We start from the raw sequence: 20,842 nt of genomic DNA, 5'->3' as shown, positions 1-20,842 counted from the left end.
GTCTTCGTTGGGAGGGACTTCCTTCCAATTTAAGACAGGGCTCACCATTTGGACATGAAAGATTTTCTAATATACCACCAGAAAATGAAATGTTTTACTGACGACTTCAGTTCAAACATATCAGATTAAGTATCAGTCATTAAACTCACATTAGTTAAACTCTATAGCTATGGAGCTTTCCAGTCATGTACATGTTTCATGTGAGCTACATTCCACATGTGGCTCTTTAGATGTACATCTATGTGATGTTGGCCTAAATGTTTGTCATCCCTCATCCCTTTGTTGTAGGGATGATAACAGACCACAGCACTCATCACCTCTGACCTCATTTCCGCCGGTGAAAGGAGTAAATAAACACAATATCCTGCAGAGGGCTGGAATGTGACATACTCTGGAGACATTCCTCCCCCTTTTCTTTATCCCCTTACTCCCACGCACAAATACCTTTCCTTCTCTAAAAGCTCTATAGACCCTGCCCTCTGCACATCTCTTCAAAATTATACATTGTACCCCTCCTCCATATTAAGTTTCACTATATCAGTCACTGCTGCTCCTCTAAAAAATCCCATTATGTCGCTAATGTATTTGCTCTGTAGATATCATTATTCTAAAATAAGTGTGAAATCATTTTCCTTTGTCAAATTCAAACCATTTGTTCCAAGAATTTCCTTGAATTACGAGCACTTCTCTTGATGGTAGTGGAATCAGCCTTTCAATGATTTCAGTATTTTAAAAATCTATCAAAAGGTGAATCTGCAATAGAAAGAAGTTGGATTTCAGTTTTCATTTCAAACTACTCAAAGAAAAATCTGATTTTAAGACTGAATATATGATTTAGTGACTTGTGAAGATGAACATCTTACAATGTCATGGTGCACGTGTTGCATTGTTCAAATTGAGCCCTTGCCTGCCCTTTCATCAAGTACAATGCCAAAGTGGTGCACACAACCACGTATACCTAATGAGTAGTTGAATGGATATCAACCAATCCAGGCACACAGCTGTGTTCACACATTGAACAGACGGGCAGGGTGGATGGGAACTCTTCCAGGGCTTTAGCTCATAGGTTGTAATGTTCCCAGGGCTTTCCCCAATCCTCGGAGGCCTTGGCGGAGGCTGGAGAGAGGCTAGGGGATTAGAGTGGAGTATTAAGACCTCCTGCCACTGGAGGTCTGAAAACTGAATCCGGGGCCAAGTCTCTGTGTGGTTCCCTGTCTCATTTACTCTGTTTTTGTGGTTATCCTTTCCTCCAGCCCATATGTATCTCCTTTTATCTTTCTTTCTTTATATCTCCCTCGTGTTTCTGTCCCTTTTTTCTCTCCTGTTTCCAACTGTCAGTGTCTCTGTAGCTGTTCTGAGATAAACAGCACCCAGTCTCTGAAATAGAGAGCAATTAGGCTATCAGCAATTATTTCTCTCTTTGACTAAACTTAGTTCATTTCCCACCATTTTTTCAACTTTAACATTTCAATTCAGTTCTGGGAAATATTCGGTTTTGCAAATTTGTAGTGTTCCTTTTTCTACAGTTCAGTGGTATCTCCCAGTCAGTTTTTGAATGAAACTGTGGCCTACAGCAGAGCATGATTGTTCGTGCAGAAGTAATGTTGACCATGTCTTGTGGTTTCTCCCTTACAGTAATGATGCAACCAGGTCTGACCTGAAAAAGCTGCCCGCTTTGCCCACCCAGGCCCTAAAAGAGCACCCATCTCTAGCCTACTGGTGAGAGACTAATCAGTTATCCAGCAAACCACCATTGCACACGCTCTATTCATCTTGTTTCCCCCCTTCTAAATATATTTCCTTCTTTCTCTTTATTGTACTGTCCTACAGTGAAGACCGGGTGGTAGAGCATTACAAGAAGCTCAATGGGCAGTCCAGAGGGCAAGCTATTGTAAAGTAAGTGTGCGTATGTATCTCTGGTTGTGTTTGTTCACTTTATGGAAGGCGGTGTTCTCTGTAACCCTTACATGTCTTTCTCTCTGCTCCTCACAGTTATATGAGCATTGTAGAGTCTCTCCCCACATATGGAGTACATTACTATGGTGTTAAGGTACAGTTTTACTACTCTGCCTCTTTTTTCCACACACACACACACACACACACACACACACACACACACACACACACACACACATTTTTGTTGACTCTGGACCTGCAAGCAGGGAGTTTGGGATTTGGAGATATGATGGAGTTTAAAGCTATTTGTACTCTGTTTTTCTTAATCTGTCCCCCTTTTTCTTTCCATTTCTCTCTCAATCAATCCCATACACATGCACAACCTTTCCTGAGGTAGTTCTCTGTTTATGTTTTAGGACAAGCAGGGGATCCCATGGTGGTTGGGTCTGAGCTATAAAGGCATCTTTCAGTATGACCACCAAGACAAAGTCAAACCCAGGAAGGTAAGATGATGCTCCCTCTGATCCCTCTGCACCACAAACTAAACTGTCCTCTGCACAACCTTCACTTTACTCTTTCAATGAGCTTTAAAACATCACTTGGTATCATTTCCAAAATTGCAAAATGTTGTATTAACACAATATTCTGCTCCTGTATAGAATGTATGACTTATCTTAGATATCTTTCCATTTTTGGTACCTACTTTCTTTCAGCTGCCTTTTTAAAGAAAAGTGAGTAGTTGCGTAATATAATTAACACGCCTAACTTTAGAAGGAAATGTTTTCATGGCCACCACTGTCTATTTTTTTCCATTCAGTGATCAGCATATTGTGTTTGGGAAGAGCCCTAACAATGCTGTACAAATACTACTGTCTGGAGACATTCAGTCTTGGAATGTTTTGCATCCTGTTCTGCTTTTATTTTTATGAATGGGTTCTCCTCCCAGTCGATTCAACCAGTGGGTTGTCTGTGAAAGCTTTTCTTACCTTACCTCTGACCTCCAGTCGTCTTTAGGGCCTTGATCTCTGGCATTCAGCCTTGTCTTATAGGGTGTTAATGGGGTTAACAGCATCCCTGCATACTGACCGACCACCAAGATGCTCTCACACACATATACTGATACTCTGTTGCTCATAAACGCGCACACACACAGGAATTGGACTGAACTCTGAACCTACCATCCTAATGAATACTTCCTCTCTGCAACAGCTTTCCTGTTTGCCACTAGCATTGTGCTCTTTGTGTGTGTGTGTGTGTGTGTGTGTGTGTGTGTGTGTGTGTGTGTGTGTGGTGCATTCCAGTCTAAATGACTGTCTCACCACTGAGCACCAACCCTGCCTCATTCCCAAGTACTCCAAATGTTGTGGCTGCTTAGGTGTTAAATAACCATGGTGATGGGAAAAATGCAGTCCACTTGATGTCACTTTGAACTCACAGACACAAACGCCAAAACCTGCTGAGAAACCTGTGAAAATGTCACAAACTGTGTGTTTCTTTTACTATACAATGTATATACATGTTTCTATGTGGTAAGAACAAAGAAGGACAGGGGTTTTAGATATTTTAGAGAGAGATGGAGGAATGAAAGAGTTAATGGCATTCCCACACATAAGACTTATCAAGCATTCAGCTGCTATAGCGACAGTCAGTGCGAGTCATTGGTCCGTTAAGCTTCTGTACTGACCCCCTCACTGTCTTCCCCCCCTCTCTCCTTCTTTCTCCCTCACCCTCACACAAACATTTAAAAGCAGAGAAAGTAAAGACTGGGCCTCCTCACTGCGTAAGTAAGATTGTAGTCTAAGGAGCTTGACCCAAAAGGGATATGAACTGCATGTCTTGTTAATGCAACATCATAAGAATGTACACAAATCCCAATGAACACAGTACGTTTTTTTTTCCCACTAATAAAGCAGACAAAGGAGGGTGGGCGGTGCTCATTTCCGAAGTTCTTCAGTGTTTCATAGGAAGAGAGACTCACAGAGGTCACTAGGAGCTTTCCATGTGTTATGGTAGTAATGAGAGTCATCGTTATTTCAGCAAACCAGAGGAAGAGCAGATTATTTGGTGATTAGTCAATCAGCCAGTCAGTCCAGTCTAGTAACCAGTGATTCAGAGTGTAATCACTGCTCAGGCTTTCAGTACTGTGACGCAGAACACTAATTATGAGACATTATGGGCCAATTACCGTCTTTTGTCACTGTAAAAAAGGTTGATGTTTTCAACACCAACCTTTTTTATTTATTACTTTTTTATTTATTAATTAGCGACTAAGTGACTTCAACTTGTGCTGTAAAATAGCTGCGTGTGTACTGGTGGCAGTTGTGTTTAATTAGTTACCAGGGGAGATCCCTGTTGTTTCTAAATCCAGACCATCTACCCTTTTTATTAGAGGATCTTAACATACTTTTCCCTCTCTGCCTACCGCAGGCCACATGCAGACACACATACAGTACACACAGACAGGGGTTTACAACTGAACCACACACCATACTAGTGCCTCGTTAGTGTGTTCTGACTCATTTAGACAGAGATTATAGGCCTACCTGACTTTAAGACAAACATATGTTCTGTCAACACTGTAAAGAAGCCGCAAGAAGGTTCAGTCAAACACAGCAAACTACGGTTTAAATTGATGTAATCTCACAGGCATTTCACTGCATATTGATACCTTTTTCTGCCGTGGATTGAGAATACACACCCACTGACTCCAGTCAGCTTCTGTCTGTTTTTTTTTTCATTTTAGAGCAAATAGGCACATACAGCATTTTCTGATTAGTTTTCCAATAAATGTTCACCCTCCAAAACACAACAACCCAAACACAAACAACAGGAAGTGCCTCCAGAGTGTATCCGCATCTCCATGACAACTGGTAGATATTGTGCACAGCAGTGTTTCCCACAGATTCGAAAGCAATTTGTGGCGGGGGATAAGAGTAAAAAAAATGACATAACATTATTTATTATACGTTTATTTGATTCACAGCTGCTATATAGTGTTTTGACCTCGACAACCCAACTGCATTTTACCGCAAACTTGCGACTAGTTAACTTTCGAAAGCAGGCACAATCACTTGTTTGCTAAGAGTCGGGTCGGTGATTGTGAATGTGTGATTGTGTAAAGGTGTTCACGAAATAGATACCAACGTTTAGTGAACTTGGGAATTTCAGACAGACGCTGTGTGCACGGTGGGCTCGATGGTGTTTTACAGGCAGCTAACCCTCACCTTAACACTAACATAACTTCTTTGATACAACCATTGCCGCGCTGCCTGGAAGGCGACATTGGGGGCTAAAAACACCACACGGTGGGAGGTGTGTGTGTGTGTGTGTGTGTGTGTGTGTGTGTGTGTGTGTGTGTGTGTGTGTGTGTGTGTGTGTGTGTGTGTGTGTGTGTGTGTGTGTGTGTGTGTGAGCGAGGCACAAGTGACAGAGAGACGGAGGCGAGCAGGGAAAAAATATATATTAATAACGAAACGCAATGTGCGGCGGCCGGTGTTGATAGTGAGGCGCACCGCCACACATTAGTCGATGTGTGGGAAACACTGCACAGAGTCCCACCAGTGGGTGAAACAATAGTCTTTGAGAGCCTTGGGTCCAGTTCTAGAAAAGAATAATATGCGTATGCTATTTAAACTTTCTATTCTTCCCGTAATCCCCTGGGAGTCCACTACATCGAAGAAAGGCCTTTACACTGTTTCAGATCTGACCTTTTCATCTGTAATGGATGTGTGCTCGACATTATCATGACACAGACGTGCGTCTGTGCACGTGAGCACCCAGTTGTTTATGAATAACGACCAGTCACTTCCTCTGCTTGTGCATGTTTGTGCCATTGTGTGCGAGTGTTTTACAGTCAAAAGGAAGAGGATTTATAGCATATGCACGCATACATGCACCAGCTCAGCCCTAATAGAAGCACACAAGGGCTTTGACTGAGTTCCAAAAAAAAAGAATCTGTCAGCATGTTTTTATCAGATTTTGACGCTATTCACAGTCTGCCATGAAGACTACAAAGGTTTCATTACAGTAATACAATGGGCTTATGTAACTGGAGCACTTTTTGAAAAAACAGATCCACAACAAAAATGTCTCACTTACACGTTTAGAACTTATCCTGAAACATCAAAGTCTACTTCCAAAATCGCAGCAGCTCTGTCTCACTAATGGAGAGGACAGCTTTAGTGGTCTCGTGCCTGAACACAGTTACGAACACCTATCTTATCTCCACAGCTCTGGCCCATATGTAGCCAACACACACACACACACACACACACAGTCACTAACTCACTCAATCTACCCTGCCCGCTATATTTAGCACCATGCTACATTAGCACTTCACACGCCATTGAAAATGTACGGTACAGCAACAGTTTTGATAAGGGCAGCGGTTTTCTTTCTTCATGCTCGTGCACACAGATACAGTACATAAATACATAAATTAGGTTGTTGTTTACATACTTTTTTCATCATATTTCTTCCTCTCCTCCCCTTTCCTCCCTATCATCCCTATGTCCATTGTTTCCCCAGGCTGTTAAAATTCCTGGGCTGTGACCTGTTCCTCCCTTAGCTCCTTTTCTCCTCTTTTCCTCCCTCATCCTGTCATAGCTGGGTCTTATACTTTGTTTCTTTTCTCCTGTTTGTTAGTCCTTAGTTTTGCTTTCTTCAATGATGGTTGGTCAGTGTGTTTGTATGTCAGTTCCAGCTGATAGATGCAAGCCCACTTGTGTTCTGAAATAGCCCACACTCTACTCTTCTCTAACAAGAAACAGACTCAGACTTTGTGAATGTGTGTGTGTGTGTGTGTGTGTGTGTGTGTGTGTGTGTGTGTGTGTGTGTGTGTGTGTGTGTGTACACAGAGGTCTGACTAAACAAAGCAAGGGCACTTCAATTGCTGGGGCCACAGAAAGCTTATTTCCCCTTCATCACTCCTACCCTGATCCCTTGTTACACACAAACACACACACACACACACACACACACACACACATACAGACCAGAGCAGGAAGCATAGTCCCTGAGGGAGGGAGGAGGGGTCAGGAGGAGGGGATGCATAAACGCCCCCTCCCTCCTAGCAAAGCTACAGGAGAGGAGGAAACTTAACTTTACACACTTTCTCTTCACCAACACACACACACACACACACACACACACACACACATGCCTACAGATGGTGAACACCCACCAACTCATAACATTCTGTTCCCCTGCGTCTGGGAGGATTTAAGATACACACATGCTGTGGAGTACGTCTTGGGGGAAACTTTCTCGCCCAGCTGGCTTTGGCTCCATTTAAAGTGGATCTGATGGTTCATAAAGGGGACGGAAAAGAGAAAAAATAAATTCAAGCAGAGGGAAGAAAGCCTCCTCCCTCTCACACTGTCTTTCTTCAGAGTGAGGTCATCCAGCGAAGGGATCCACTGTGGACAAGACCGCCTGGTCTGGACCTGATCAGAGACTAGGTCCTTTTCTCTCCCTCCACCTCCTTCTCTGTGTCTAACTCCTCCTCTTCGTCAGCTTTTTTTTCTCCTCTCCCTTCGTATCCATTGCATTTTCTCTCAAAACAAATTGGATATACAAAGAAGAGAATAGAGGATTTGGCTGAAGGCTGTGTGGATTCATGTGAAGCATGTTTTTGTGTGAGCAGCGCTGAAGTGTATGCTTCTCCTAAATCTCAGGTGTTCCAATGGCGTCAGTTGGAGAACCTCTACTTCAGAGAGAAGAAGTTTTCAGTGGAAGTTCATGACCCCAGGAGGTAAATTTATATCACAAATTGAACTGAGTAACTGAGTGTTGAACTGCATGATACCAGTTCCACTTTAGTAATTGAATGCTATTGCCATTGAATTTTTCTGCAGCTCATATTTGGAAGTGATAGAATTTTCCCTCAGTTATGGACACCTTCCAGTAGCTTTTACTGTAAATTACCACTGTGCCATATGTGAATGTGTTACGATTCAAACTACAGGAAAGGAAAGGAGAGATTGGAATCTAATTCAGTAATGGTTGCAGCATTTGTCTTGGCAATTGAGCAAGATATTGGGGATGTCCCGGTGGAGCCTGACATAGATTGATAGGCTGATTATTAACACACTTGTGCAGCCACATGCATGCACAAACACACGTGCTCTTTCACACTTACACACACACAAACACACACACACACACACACACACACACACACTCACTCTCAGGATAAACCCTTGATAGTTGACCACAGAAGGATAGATGGCTGCGCGATAGCTGTTTTGTGGAGGAAGTGACCTCTCTTGTGTTTATTTAACATGGCTATATATGTGGAGTGTTATTCTACAGACAGAGGGAGGGAGGGAATGGGAGAAAAAGACAGACATGGTGAAACAGAGAGCAGTGATGTTTTCTTTAAAAGAAGCTGTCATTAGGGTGAGCTGGTCTGTTGCTCAGCTACAGATGTGTGTTTAAATAAGGATGAGTAAACAATGGGGAACATCGTGTGTGGCTTTGCAAAAGAATATCTCTTATCAGGTTTGCTCTCTCAAGCTTCTAATGTTTTTTCCCTCACTTACTGTAACAGCCACAGTAGTAGTCATAGTAGTGGTAGTGGTGGTGGAGTTGTCGGGTGAGAGTGTTTTCACTGTTCAATGTACCATCTTTTGTATTCAGTGTATATAAGGAGGCCTTGTGTCCGCTCCTACTGTAGGGCGTCGGTGACAAGAAGGACGTTTGGTCACAGTGGCATCGCTGTGCATACGTGGTACGCCTGTCCGGCCCTCATCAAGTCCATCTGGGCCATGGCTATCAGCCAACACCAGTTCTACCTGGACCGCAAGCAGAGCAAGGTCAGTCAGGCCCACCACAAACACACTCACACCACAGACCACAGACAGGATTAGAGATGTACAAGAGATACAGCAAACTCAGCAAGCATGGTCAGCAAGCGTGTTGCAATTAAACTGCTGCATGGTGTGCTTTGACAAAACCTCTTCATTCTTGTCTTTCCAGTCTAAGATCCATGCTGCGAGGAGTTTGAGTGAGATCGCTATAGACCTTACGGAAACAGGAACTCTGAAGACCTCCAAACTTGCCAACATGGGAAGCAAGGGCAAAATTATAAGTGGCAGCAGTGGCAGTCTGCTCTCGTCAGGTCAGTACATGGTCAGTGTGTGGGACTGTGCTTGAGAGAGAAGGAGAAACAGATTGTGACACAGGGGGAGAGAGAGATTGCTTTGTGTGCGTATTAGTCTTTGTGTAGGGGTGAGGGGGAGTCTTGACAACTGAAGCGACAGAAACAGCTGCTTCTGGAAAGAGGCCATCGATTCTGTGCTGACATTTCTCACACACATACTGTACACACACCCCACCCAGTGTCTTTCTGTATGTATGGAACACCACACCCACTCTCCATGTCACACAGACTCATCCTCCAGAGGCCCCCGCCCCCTCTAAATTTAGTGGGTGAGGGAATGAAAAGGGCAGCGGGTCAGTGTACAACTTTGCCATGGCCTTTAAAACAATGCTTATCAAGTAATGAGTGTGACAGAAAGATTTGTACATGAACCACATTTAGAGTAGAAAGGAGAATGCCCTTTTAAACCCAGACAGCCATGTAAACTGTGTTGCATGCAAGGAAAGCGAGTGCAGTAATTGGCTGAAAAGTCCTGAAACTTGATTAGCTACTGCTGCATTATTCACTTACAAAATGACGTGCACTAGACCAAAGCAGCATCAGTTATGATTGAACAGGCCAGCATGTGTGTCTGTACATGGCTGTGGGCTCATCTATTTCAATTATAGCACCCAATCAATTACTGTTTCCAGGAAAGAAGAACACTATTCTCTTTGATTAAAAAGGTCCTGCATGCCCTCCTCATTTTCATCACTCCACAGCTCATCTTCCTGATTGGATCGGTTTATTACTTTTCCTCCTTTTCTTAGTATAGATACTCTCTCTAGTCTACCCTCTCTGGTCCCTCCCCATCCCTGTATCATACAGGGCGTCTCTGTCTTATCTGTCTGTATCTTGTCTCCTTGGTGTTGTGTCAGTATGTTGATTTCATGATCCACTGCTGACTGGAGGCCATCTCTGCCCTGCAACATAAACATGTCACAGGAACTGTGATGCCACATGGATGCACCTCCCCTCTCCGCCACAGCCAACATGTCTCTGTCTGACTTGATCATAGAGTTTGTCTGATCAATTTAAAAACCCTTCGTGACTGCAAATGAGGCGCTACAGAAATATGGCTGTTCAACATGACTTAACACACCAAACTGATTGTGTTTGAGCTGTAGGAGCAGTTGGATGGTTACTGCTTGCTGTGTGTGTGTGTGTGTGTGTGTGTGTGTACCTGCAAAACAATAGGTGTAGAAACAATGAACTTAAATATAGTATATCTTGTAACAATAGAGAGCCATTTAATGTTTCTTTCTGCCACAACTGTTTCTGCGGTGGTTAGTTTTGTATTGTTGCAATGTCTGGCCGCTGCGAGAGCAACAGGGAGAAACTGTGTGTGTGTGTGTGAGATGAAGGGGGGGGGTGTTTTTTTTAACAAGGCATGTTGCAAATAAGACTGGCACCATCTCAGGGCCTTAGAGATTGTGCGTCACAGACTTTGTCCTAAACAGCCCCTTCCTTGAAACACTCACTCACACAAACACACCAGTAAAACTCAGTTTCCTTATCGAAAAGTTCCATTCACTTCCCTGTAAACATCCTGCGAGGATAGCAGGTGCACGCACAATTTCTACCTCCCCTCAGCAATCTGCCTCAAAAGAAGTCCCCAAAACACAAAAGACACATGCTCTGGACTCCTGCACTCACGTTATGTGTTGTCTGTATGCTGCAGGCTCTCAGGAATCGGACAGCTCCCAGACAGCTAAGAAGGACATGCTGGCAGCCTTGAGGGCCAGGCAAGAAGCTCTGGAGGAAACGCTAAAAAAGAGACTCGAGGAACTCAAGAGCATCTGCATCAGGGAGGCGGTATGGGGAAACACAGATCTGGCAAATGTTTTGAAAACCAGAAAACGTTTTAGCTCTTCTATTTCAACTTGTCTCCATGTCCACTTTTGTAGGAGCTGACAGGAAAGCTTCCAAAGGAATATCCTCTGGATCCAGGAGAGGAGCCGCCCACAGTGAGGCGGAAGATCGGTACCGCCTTCAAACTGGACGAGCAGAAAATTCTTCCTAAGGGAGAGGTGAAGCTGCAACTCCCTGTTCTCCACAGTAGCACTTTATCACCCTCTACAATCTCCACACTCCCCACACAGGCCAAATAAAAACAGGAGGTCATCTAGTTGTGCCAGTGTTTGAAACAAATACATACTACCACAAGTACCTGTATCAGGCACTGTGCTGCAGTACTAGAATATGTCGAATGCAATGCTAATTAGTTAAGAGTGTTTATCTCCTTTTAACCCAGCTGTAATGTTAATGATACATTTATGAACTGTATGGGCATTATAGATCAAGACTAGTGTTTAAAAGCTCTTGGAAGTTTTAGAGTGTAGATCAAGGGCTGTTCAGGATTATCTTCATCTAAAACCAAATACTTAATACTCACATAATGGCCGGGATGATGATTGACATAATGATATGTTAACTCATCCCTACTCAGTTGTTAAGTAAGCAGAGGAAACAGAGAGCACTGAAAAGCCACAGTCTGAGACGTCTTGACCTTGTAAAAGTAGTGTTACTGCATCTTTGTCTTTCTGTCTTTTTGTGCCACGGGTAGATTTTCCAGAGGAGCAGAAGTGCTAAAAATAGTCTGGCAGCATTCTCGCCACAGGAAGTGGTGATAGTAGGAGTGTGTGCGCGCCTGTATGTGTGCAGGCGTGTTTCGCTGAGGTTGTATACTTTGAAAAGAATCCAGGGACAAAATATCATACAACTGCCTTGCAAGCAGAAAGATGTTTCTTAACTTACACTGAACACCTTAAACACACACACACACACACACACACACACACACACACACACACACACACACACACAAACAGAAGCTGCTCTGGCAGTAGTGTGAAGGGATTGTTAGAGCGAGGGATTCCTCGGAACTGAGGTAGTCCAGTAAGATGTTGACCCAAGTGAATACATCATTGCTGTCTCTCTGGAGGCAAGTGAAATCGTTTGTGTTTTGTGATTGCCATAAGCCTTGTCTATAATCACATTTGCAGGTTTCTACTATACTACAACAGTATATCACACCATATATTGCAGTATATGTACAGTAGATTGTACAGTAGACCCATTTTGCAGTGCAGAAAACATGCAATATGCAATATTCTGATTCTGATACATTTGCAGCATGACAGAGACTGTTTAACTTGGTTCACCTAATAGTCACTGCTCCACACATCTCAGGAGAAGTATAGAGGAGTGTAGGATGGATTGATGGAGAGGTGTTATTATTGGGGGACAGAGTGTCTCAATAGACTTAGACATAAACAGTGGTGAGAAAATGCGGGGCTGCAGCACAGATAAATTATTTCCGCAGTGTATTTTCTCTGGCAAGGCTTTGTGTGTGTGTCTAACCAAATACGTTGCATGGGAGAGTTACAGTCTGAGTACGCGTCTGCAAACTAACCCTTGTTGTTTTTGGATTGTACTGAGTTTTCTGTTGCTAAAACTGTGAGCAAATCCAGTGTCTGCGCTTGTGTTGCTCAGAGTTTGCACTCATGTTTGTGTATGTGTGCTTATCCCAGGAAGAGGAACTGGAGCGTTTGGAGCGGGAGTTTGCTATTCAGTCCCAGATTACAGAGGCAGCCAGGCGTCTTGCCAGTGATCCCCACGTGAGCAGTAAGAAGCTGAAGAAACAGAGGAAGACTTCTTATCTGAACGCACTGAAGAAGCTCCAGGAAATTGAAAACTCTATCAATGAGTACCGGGTCCGCTCTGGAAAGAAGCCTACGCAGAGAGCGTCGCTTATTATAGAGGGTACCGATATACTCCTATTTTCTACAGGGAAATTAAATTGTTTTCATATTTCTTTATTTCTATTAGCTGTAGTTGCCACCACACACAGCTTGGATAGTTAAGCTGACAAGTTCCAACATTGTTGCTTTTTTGATACATCAAAAATTTGTAAACATGAGGCTTTTATAGCTTTTTGATTTTGTAATTGTACAATCTCTAACCTTTTGTCCTTGTTTCTCTGTTCTATAGAGGCCAATATTGGTTCTGAAGACAGTTCATTGTCTGACGCACTGGTCTTGGATGATGGTGAGTCTCTGTCCTCCGTCCACATTACTCTGCAAGATTTTAACAATAACTCGCTGATTCTTGTGCTTTTTTCTCATGATTTAATGAAATCTTAATTGCTCCAACTTAATCCAATGATTACTCTATTTCAGATGATCCTCAAGTTACAGGTACGCCAACCTTCTCTCCAGTAGCATCGCCTCATAAGGGCCTCCCTCCTCGACCACCATCTCACAGTCGGCCCCCTCCACCGCAGTCCCTGGATGGCCTGCGACACCTGCACTACTCACGCCCTGACTACGATAAATCACCCATCAAACCCAAGATGTGGAGTGAATCGTCACTGGATGAGCCCTATGAAAAAGTCAAGAAACGCTCCTCTCATTCCAGGTATGAGGGAGTTTATCTTAACTAGCTTTAGAAAAGCGCTACTGTATAATAATGTGTGTGTGTGTGTGTGTGTGTGTGTGTGTGTGTGTGTGTGTGTGTGTGTGTGTGTGTGAGGCTGTCCAGAATTATTTTAATCTAGTGTTAAACAACCACAAGTGCATTTAAGATGTTGTTTAGTCATCTCAAATATAACCAATCCAATCAAAATGAACAGTAATGTGTGTGGGACTACAATTTCAGACTTGGGTCACAGCCTGGGACAATAGTCTTAAAATGAATGCCTCAAATGTGGGTTCAGTAGATATATAGATCATACATAGGTTGCCTACAGGTAAGTGAAAGGAGTATATACATAATAACATTCATGATATTGATTGATATTTTCCTTCCCTCTTTGTCAAGTCACAGGCGTTTCCCAAGCTCTGGCAGTGCAGAAGCAGGGGGTAGTAACTCTCTGCAGAGCAGCCCCATCAGGAGCCTCCCTCACTGGAACTCTCAGTCCAGCATGCCGTCAACCCCTGACCTGAGGACCAGGACCCCACACTACGTACATTCCACTCGGTCAGTCTTTATACCTTCAATTGTTTACCGGTTATTTAAGACCTAATCTCTCTATAAAAGGTTATATGTAACTATAAAAATGGCTAGGAATGGCAAGTCTTTAAAACTCTCATATGGAATGCATATGGAGTGCTATAACAGGAATGGTGTTACAGGGGCTTACTTTCCTCTAGCGTTTCTTGTAAAAAAAAATTAAATCCACTATTCCATTAATTCTGCAGATGTGTTCCAGCTCAGACACGATATTTCACTTTTTTTTGTGATTCTGCATCTCACAGGTCAGTAGACATCAGTCCCACACGTCTGCACAGCCTCGCTCAGCACTTTAGGAACCGCAGCTCAAGCCTTGAGTCCCAGGGCAAACTGTTGGCGCCAGACCCTGACGCACACCCGCACACCCTGGGCACACTGGGCAGCCCTGACTTTTTCTTGGTCCCAGGACGCAACTCCAATGGCTCTGACCCACTGGACGACTGCTCATCCTGCACCAGCCAAAGCAGCTCAGAGCATTACTACCCCTCTGGGGGCCCTGGCAGCAACCCCAATTACTCTACTCTGGGGGAGGACTCACCCTCCAAAGCCAGGCAGAGGCAGAGGCAAAGGCACAGGTAAGGATGAAGGGAGATGCAGTGAAAGACACAGACCCGGACAACTCCTTTTTTGGCAATATGTACTATATATATATATATACTACATATATATATATATATATATATATATATATATATATATACTATATATATATATATATATATATATATATATATATATATATATATACTATATATATATATATATATATATATATATATATATATATATATATAAATGAACACAGTTCTTTAGTGAGATTGATATATGCGTTGTCCTTTGTTCTCTCTCCAGGTCGGCAGGTCACCTGGGTTCCTCTAACTCCGGTTCCATGCCAAACCTGGCAGCTAAGAACGGCTCTGGCGGAGGCTCGGGTGGAGGGGGGATGGGAGGGGGACACCACGGAGTTTACCTCCACAGCCAGAGCCAGCCCTCCTCCCAGTACCGCATCAAGGAGTACCCACTTTACGTGGAGGGCAGCCCCAACCCTGTGGTGGTGCGCAGCCTGGAGAGCGATCAGGAGGGCCACTACAGCGTCAAGGCCCAGTTCAAGACCTCAAGCTCCTACACGGCCGGGGGACTGTACAAGGAGGCCTGGGGGGGAGACGAGGGAGGAGAGGGGAGCGGCCGACTCACGCCGTCGCGCTCTCAGATCGTACGGACACCGTCTTTGGGGCGAGAGGGTGGTGGAAGCGGAGCAGGGGGGAGAGCAGCAGTGTCTGAAGAGCTGCGGTGCTGGTACCAGAGGTCCTCAGGGAGCCTGAAGGAGAGGAGTCACTCACACTCGGGATCTACCTCCTCTGAGACAGGGTCACAGCAAGGCACTCTGGGACATGGTCGAGGGAGTAGAGTAGGGACACTCGCCAAGGGCTCACCAGGTGGGTGATCTTCATTTATTCACATTAAACACTATCTCAAAAGAATCATTAACTCATTTAACTCTAAATCAATACAAAGCGTATTTAAAAGAGACGCATTCCGGACTTGTGGAATGAACCCTCACAGACTCTGGTCACATAAAGCCTCTCATCTCAAACTAAGGATTCTCATACTTTACTGTAGATGGCCCCATTTGTTTCTTACTTGGATGAAAATCAATCAATTCATAGTCGGTGTGGAGGGAATTTCTTCACACTGGCCACAGACATCCACTTGGGCTCAAGGATGAACTGATTAGATTTTGGAGGCCAAAGGTTAAAGGTCAAGGTCTCTGTAGTCTCGCATTGCCAGACCTTCCTCCACAGCGGAGGAGCTCTGGTTTATTGGCATTTCTATAATCACAATCACAATCATCTTGGGCGGCACTAAGCCCCGGACACAATGACGCTGCCGCTGCAAAAAAAGCATTATGACAACATGTCACACAAATATAATGATGAGAGTGATGACATTTTGTATCTAAAAGGTCAAACATCAACTTTACTGTGACATCGTAATGTTATGCAAAAATGCTTTTCTGGCCATTATTCCACGCCATGACTCAGAAGGGAGAGTGTGACCATATTTCACATTTGGTCGGAAACTGAATTGCTGACACTAATCTTGAAACCGTGGTGACATAGATCGTCTGTGCGGCCGGTTTGAAGATTTGTGCGAAGCATCCACGTTTCGTCAAAAACTTTCAATAAATTTCTCTAAAGTCTTCACTGCATATATTATATGAGTCTGGACAAACGGATGTGAATTGCAACCGGACTGGTTGAGACATACAACCGCAAGGCGGTGATTCTGATTATTCTTGATGTGAGTTTTAGAAATTAGAAATGGCACGGTTGAATGATGTATATGTCATGCGCTGCAAGTGAAATTGGATTCATCCTAAATCCTAGTAATACAGGGCTTCTTAGATTTAAATCACAGACATACTTTGTTTTGACAAATAACGCAGATAGGAAAACATGATGCCCCGTGTGAGGCTTGAACTCACGACCTTCAGATTATGAGACTGACGCGCTGCCTACTGCGCCAACGAGGCCTGTGTTCTTAGTGTCATGTGACCTTTGTCAAACATGACCCCTGGGTCAAATGAGCTTAGTGGCTCTGAGGCCACATTCCCCTGAACTCCCCATATGGGAAGCATAGTTGAAATTCCTTTGCCACTCGCCTCACTGTAGCCTCTGTTATGTGTGTGTGTGTGTGTGTGTGTGTGTGTGTGTGTGTGTGTGTGTGTGTGTGTGTGTGTGTGCTCTGTCTGTGTGGCCACATGTTTCTATATATGTGTATTTGTTTCTTGGGTTCCTCTATCTCATGCTGCATGTGTTGTATTCCATTTGACTAACTGTCAGTTTCCCCCATAGCTGCATCCCCTCACAGCCAGAGGAGTATGACGCCCTCCAGCGAACACGCAGCCACACCCACACCCACACCCCCATGTAGCCCACAGCACATCCTCAACTGGCAGAGCGGGTAAGAGACAAACACACACACACACACACACACACGCAGCAGCAGCAGCAGCAGACCGGGGTGACAAGATGTTTGAAGCCGGATATGAATTTATTTAGGACAAACTGCATCTTGGCAGCTTAGCTTCTTTCTCTCCATCTTTATCCAAACCTCACTCTAACCTCCTCACACGCTTTGACTGTCAGCTGATAATGTTTTACACTGTGGAACTAATCCTTAAGAATGATTTTATGTGATTTGGGGTTAACATCTATTTTTTCTCATACTCAAATGATGTCACTCCTCTTGACTTTTCATTCTATGCTGCTGTTTTGTGTTATTGATTCACTCACTGCATCGTTGCTCCTTGTTTCGTCACTCTTTTTCCTGTCATCTTTTTCGTCACGGAGATTTTTCTTATAACCTAATATTTGTCATTTCTTCCTCGTCTCCCTCTGTCTGCACTAACCCTCCTTTCCTTGTGTGTGTGTCCTCTCTCCTGGTTTAGAGGCACAGCAGACAGCTCTCCTACTGAGGACGTCTGTCAGTCTCCCCCTCAGCCCAGCTCTGATGCATAGAGGTACTGTCTGTGGTCTCGGCCTATCAGTGGTCTAAACCTACAGTGTACTGTTCGGAAAACACAGCAGCAGCCTAACAGAGAGAAAATAACCTTGAAGCAAATAATATACGTAATGTATGACAGCAGTGCCGAATTTACTCACAATCAGACTTTTATTTATAGAAATCTGTCCGTGCACAATTCTAAAAGTATGAGGCACTCGTGCCACATTACTAGTAACTTTAATCATCAACTGTGGGGGGCTGGCAATGGGGAATGTGGACAATTTCATGCTCTTTGACGGTGGTGGTATCTGTGTCATGTACTCCTTCTTTGGCTGTATCTGTATCTCATCTCTGCATGTGCTCTGCTCTGTGATCTGACACCAACACTGTGGCTAATTCCTTACAGGATTTACTAATAGAAATACATAACCATGTGCTGTATGTGTTGTAACAGAGAACATTCTTTAATAAACAATCTCAAGAGCAGGTAAACACTTGAAACCATGTAGATGACAGTATTTATTACATGTCATTACATCGTGGTCTGTGTCTTCCTCTGCAGGTCTTTCAGTGACAGCTGTTTTCTCAGCAGCCCCCTGTGTTCAGAGCTGGCAGATGTGCAGTGGTACGGACACGATAAGGCCAAACCTGGAACCTTGGTCTGAGACCTTCTTATAGGGCCCAGAAAGGTCCCATTGCCCTCTCCTACTGCCTCTGCCCTGCCCTGACCGGACTGGACATGAGCCTCTATCCTCCCTAAATCCTGCCCTCCATCCATCCCACCACTTCTTTATTATGCCCCTCTATCACAGCTCAGCTGGACAGGGACACACTTGCTGCACTCTGACAAGGGCCGTTTTCACAGGACAGACTAAGAAGTGCCACCTCAGCTGTTGAACTGTTGCCATACAGCCAGCACCACAGAGCCCGTTCTTTACTCACCCTCAGCACACAAGCAAGGGAGAAAGGAGCGATGGGAAGAGAGAGCACAGAAAAATATCAAACATACAACTCAAACTCAACAGAACCAACATTGGCCATTCCAGGATGTGTTTCATATCTTATCTTTGGTCCCCCGACCTAAACTAACTCCAGTGCACTGCCACCCAATCAGAGGATACCTGCTGGATTTGAGCCACCAGTTTAAAACTCATCCCCAGGCCTAAATGAACTGTGTTGGATTTCATTATTGCTATTAATGGTGTTTGTCTTTTTTGTTTATTTGTCCCAGCATATTTATAAGAAGAGAAGGTTACACAGACTTTTCAAAAAATCTGGATTAACAAACATTTAGATGACAAATTCAACTCCTCTCAGTTTAACCCACAACCAAAGACAATTTACTGGATTACCTGGTCACAATGGGCTGGGGTCCCTGCAGAAAAGTGACTGTCAGCCAACTGTATGTGAGTGCATTCACAGTGACAATATCAGGATGGTTTATGGGACTCTATCTGGGATATTGATGAGGACTATAGCAATAACAAACATTGTTCAAGTATATGAACTGGTTTAAATCAACAGAGTGAATTGAAGAAGGCATTTTGCTGTGTGCTCTGCCTTGTGATGCTTGGAGTAAAAAATCATAAGTGCATCATGGGGAGAATTTGGAGTTGTGGTTATTGGGTTTGGCATTAATCTATGCTTATTTTAAGTGACTTCATCAATCATGATAATTTAATGTCTTTGGTCTTTTCAAGATTTCTGTCCACATGTTTAGTCGGATTCTGCCTTTCCACATTTTTCATTTTCACCCCTGAAAGTAAAAGATTTCTAGCTGTTGACATCTGTTACTTGTGTTTGATATTGAGTTTTTTCAGTGATACATCTCTGTAGTGAATCATCTTTTCTATCACAAGTGTCTCTTCTTCTCCGTTGGTCTTGGCTCTATACCGGATCTCACCACACTGAGTATCTGTCGGTCCATTTTAGTGGCATTGTGCTTTCTCATCTTTCTGTCCATCTCTTCAGCATGACAGGAGCATCCTGACTGTGCACAGACAGTCTGAACTCAATGTCGGCTAGAGCACGCACACTGACAGTCACAACACCTCATATTATAGGCATGCAAGGTTATAGTTTATCAGTGCCAAACATGTTGGTGCTTTACATTTGTACTGTAATTCAGCACTGGAACAGCCACTCATTCAAGCTACAAACAGTTAATCCCCACAGTCTACACAGCAACAGACACTCAGACTTCTCAATGATTTGGCACCAAGTATACAGTAGAAGGAATTCTTCAAATGTACTTTGAAAAGCACAACATTAACAGTGTCTATGAGGGCTGGACCTACAATAAGTGTGTTCTCATTTTCCACTCTCAATATTTTAACAATGAGTTATATATCAAAGTGTATAAGAGAAAACTAGAAAAGCCAGAACCACGGACAAGGTGTCACATGATAGTACTCTTTGAAGCCATAGGCAGAACTAAAACAAACAATTCTTTAACCCTCTCAAATTGGTGAGAATTATTATCTCATACATCCCAATCAACAATCAAATATTCAGAATAGGGTTAGAAAAGCACACCTGGTTTTGTAAGAAGGAAGTCGAACTCTGCATGTTTTAGCTGTATTTCGATCAATTTCCCTCATCTTCCCTCATCAAGAGTTTATGTTAAGAATCATTTTTTTCATTGTTGCACAAAATCTGAATTAATCAGATGTTAATTTTACTAAGATTATGACAGATTCTACATCTTAGTGATAGAGAAGTGGATATGTTTTTTTGTTGTTCTTATAGCACCATTATGTCTGGATAAATGGTGTATCATGTTGTATGGCATGGGAGGAATGGTACGCATCTTACCCTGTCCCTCATAGTGTTGTGTTTCCTTTATGCACTGACACGAGTTGTTGTAATCTGCCACTTTCTAGACTATTTAAATAAGAAGGTTCAACCCACTCCCTGCATGGTTGGTTCTCCAAGAGTTATCCACCCATGCCTGGTCACATTTGATCGGTCTTTCCCCAGGATTGAAACCAGCACTACCTGGTTACCATCATATGAATGAATGACTCTAGTGTGCTAAAGACACGATCCCATGCATGCCCTGCAGATCCGCTGAAAAAAAAAACAAAAAAAAAACAAAACCCAAAGACATTCAGCATTCGACTTCTGTTTGCTAACATTAGCACGTGTTGCTCCATAGTGTTTCCTCGACCCCAGAAAGTTGTGGTGATCTCTGACCTCTGAGCTTGATGTGAAAAAGTGTGACATTCCTTCCCTCTGTAGCTCCAAACACACCATATTTGCTGTGCTCCATAGAAATGTATAAGG

The 20,842-nt window shown here is 43.5% G+C and overlaps 1 protein-coding gene and 1 non-coding gene across 9 annotated transcripts in view; one reads left to right on the top strand and one right to left on the bottom strand.

Annotated features, from left to right (window-relative positions):
- The window catches only part of frmd4a (FERM domain containing 4A), a 60,682-nt gene extending 40,027 nt beyond the window's left edge, over positions 1 to 20,655 (top strand). For 4 of the 8 annotated variants that reach the window (XM_078256829.1, XM_078256833.1, XM_078256834.1 and 1 more), the window contains 17 exons: positions 1,636 to 1,719; positions 1,831 to 1,896; positions 1,993 to 2,050; positions 2,313 to 2,399; positions 7,572 to 7,648; positions 8,570 to 8,711; positions 8,875 to 9,016; positions 10,719 to 10,852; positions 10,945 to 11,067; positions 12,571 to 12,802; positions 13,031 to 13,087; positions 13,219 to 13,456; positions 13,859 to 14,017; positions 14,296 to 14,625; positions 14,903 to 15,486; positions 16,906 to 17,014; positions 18,120 to 20,655. In XM_078256829.1, the coding sequence (XP_078112955.1) occupies positions 1,636 to 1,719; positions 1,831 to 1,896; positions 1,993 to 2,050; positions 2,313 to 2,399; positions 7,572 to 7,648; positions 8,570 to 8,711; positions 8,875 to 9,016; positions 10,719 to 10,852; positions 10,945 to 11,067; positions 12,571 to 12,802; positions 13,031 to 13,087; positions 13,219 to 13,456; positions 13,859 to 14,017; positions 14,296 to 14,625; positions 14,903 to 15,486; positions 16,906 to 17,014; positions 18,120 to 18,222 (2,725 nt within the window). In that variant the 3' untranslated portion in view covers positions 18,223 to 20,655. Of the gene's footprint in view, positions 1 to 1,635; positions 1,720 to 1,830; positions 1,897 to 1,992; positions 2,051 to 2,312; positions 2,400 to 7,571; positions 7,649 to 8,569; positions 8,712 to 8,874; positions 9,017 to 10,718; positions 10,853 to 10,944; positions 11,068 to 12,570; positions 12,803 to 13,030; positions 13,088 to 13,218; positions 13,457 to 13,858; positions 14,018 to 14,295; positions 14,626 to 14,902; positions 15,487 to 16,905; positions 17,015 to 17,501; positions 17,574 to 18,119 lie in introns of all 8 variants that reach the window. The other 4 variants (XM_078256836.1, XM_078256832.1, XM_078256830.1 and 1 more) reach the window with 4 other exon arrangements.
- On the bottom strand, positions 16,511 to 16,583 carry trnam-cau (transfer RNA methionine (anticodon CAU)). The gene has a single exon. It is a non-coding gene; the product is annotated as a tRNA-Met (tRNA).
- Positions 20,656 to 20,842: the final 187 nt, after the last annotated feature.

Source organism: Sander vitreus, chromosome 8 (genome assembly GCF_031162955.1).
Source record: "Sander vitreus isolate 19-12246 chromosome 8, sanVit1, whole genome shotgun sequence".
Classification (NCBI taxonomy): Eukaryota; Metazoa; Chordata; class Actinopteri; order Perciformes; family Percidae; genus Sander; species Sander vitreus.
The sequence above is the reverse complement of the archived record's forward strand: the minus strand, read 5'-3'. Positions and strand labels throughout refer to the sequence as shown.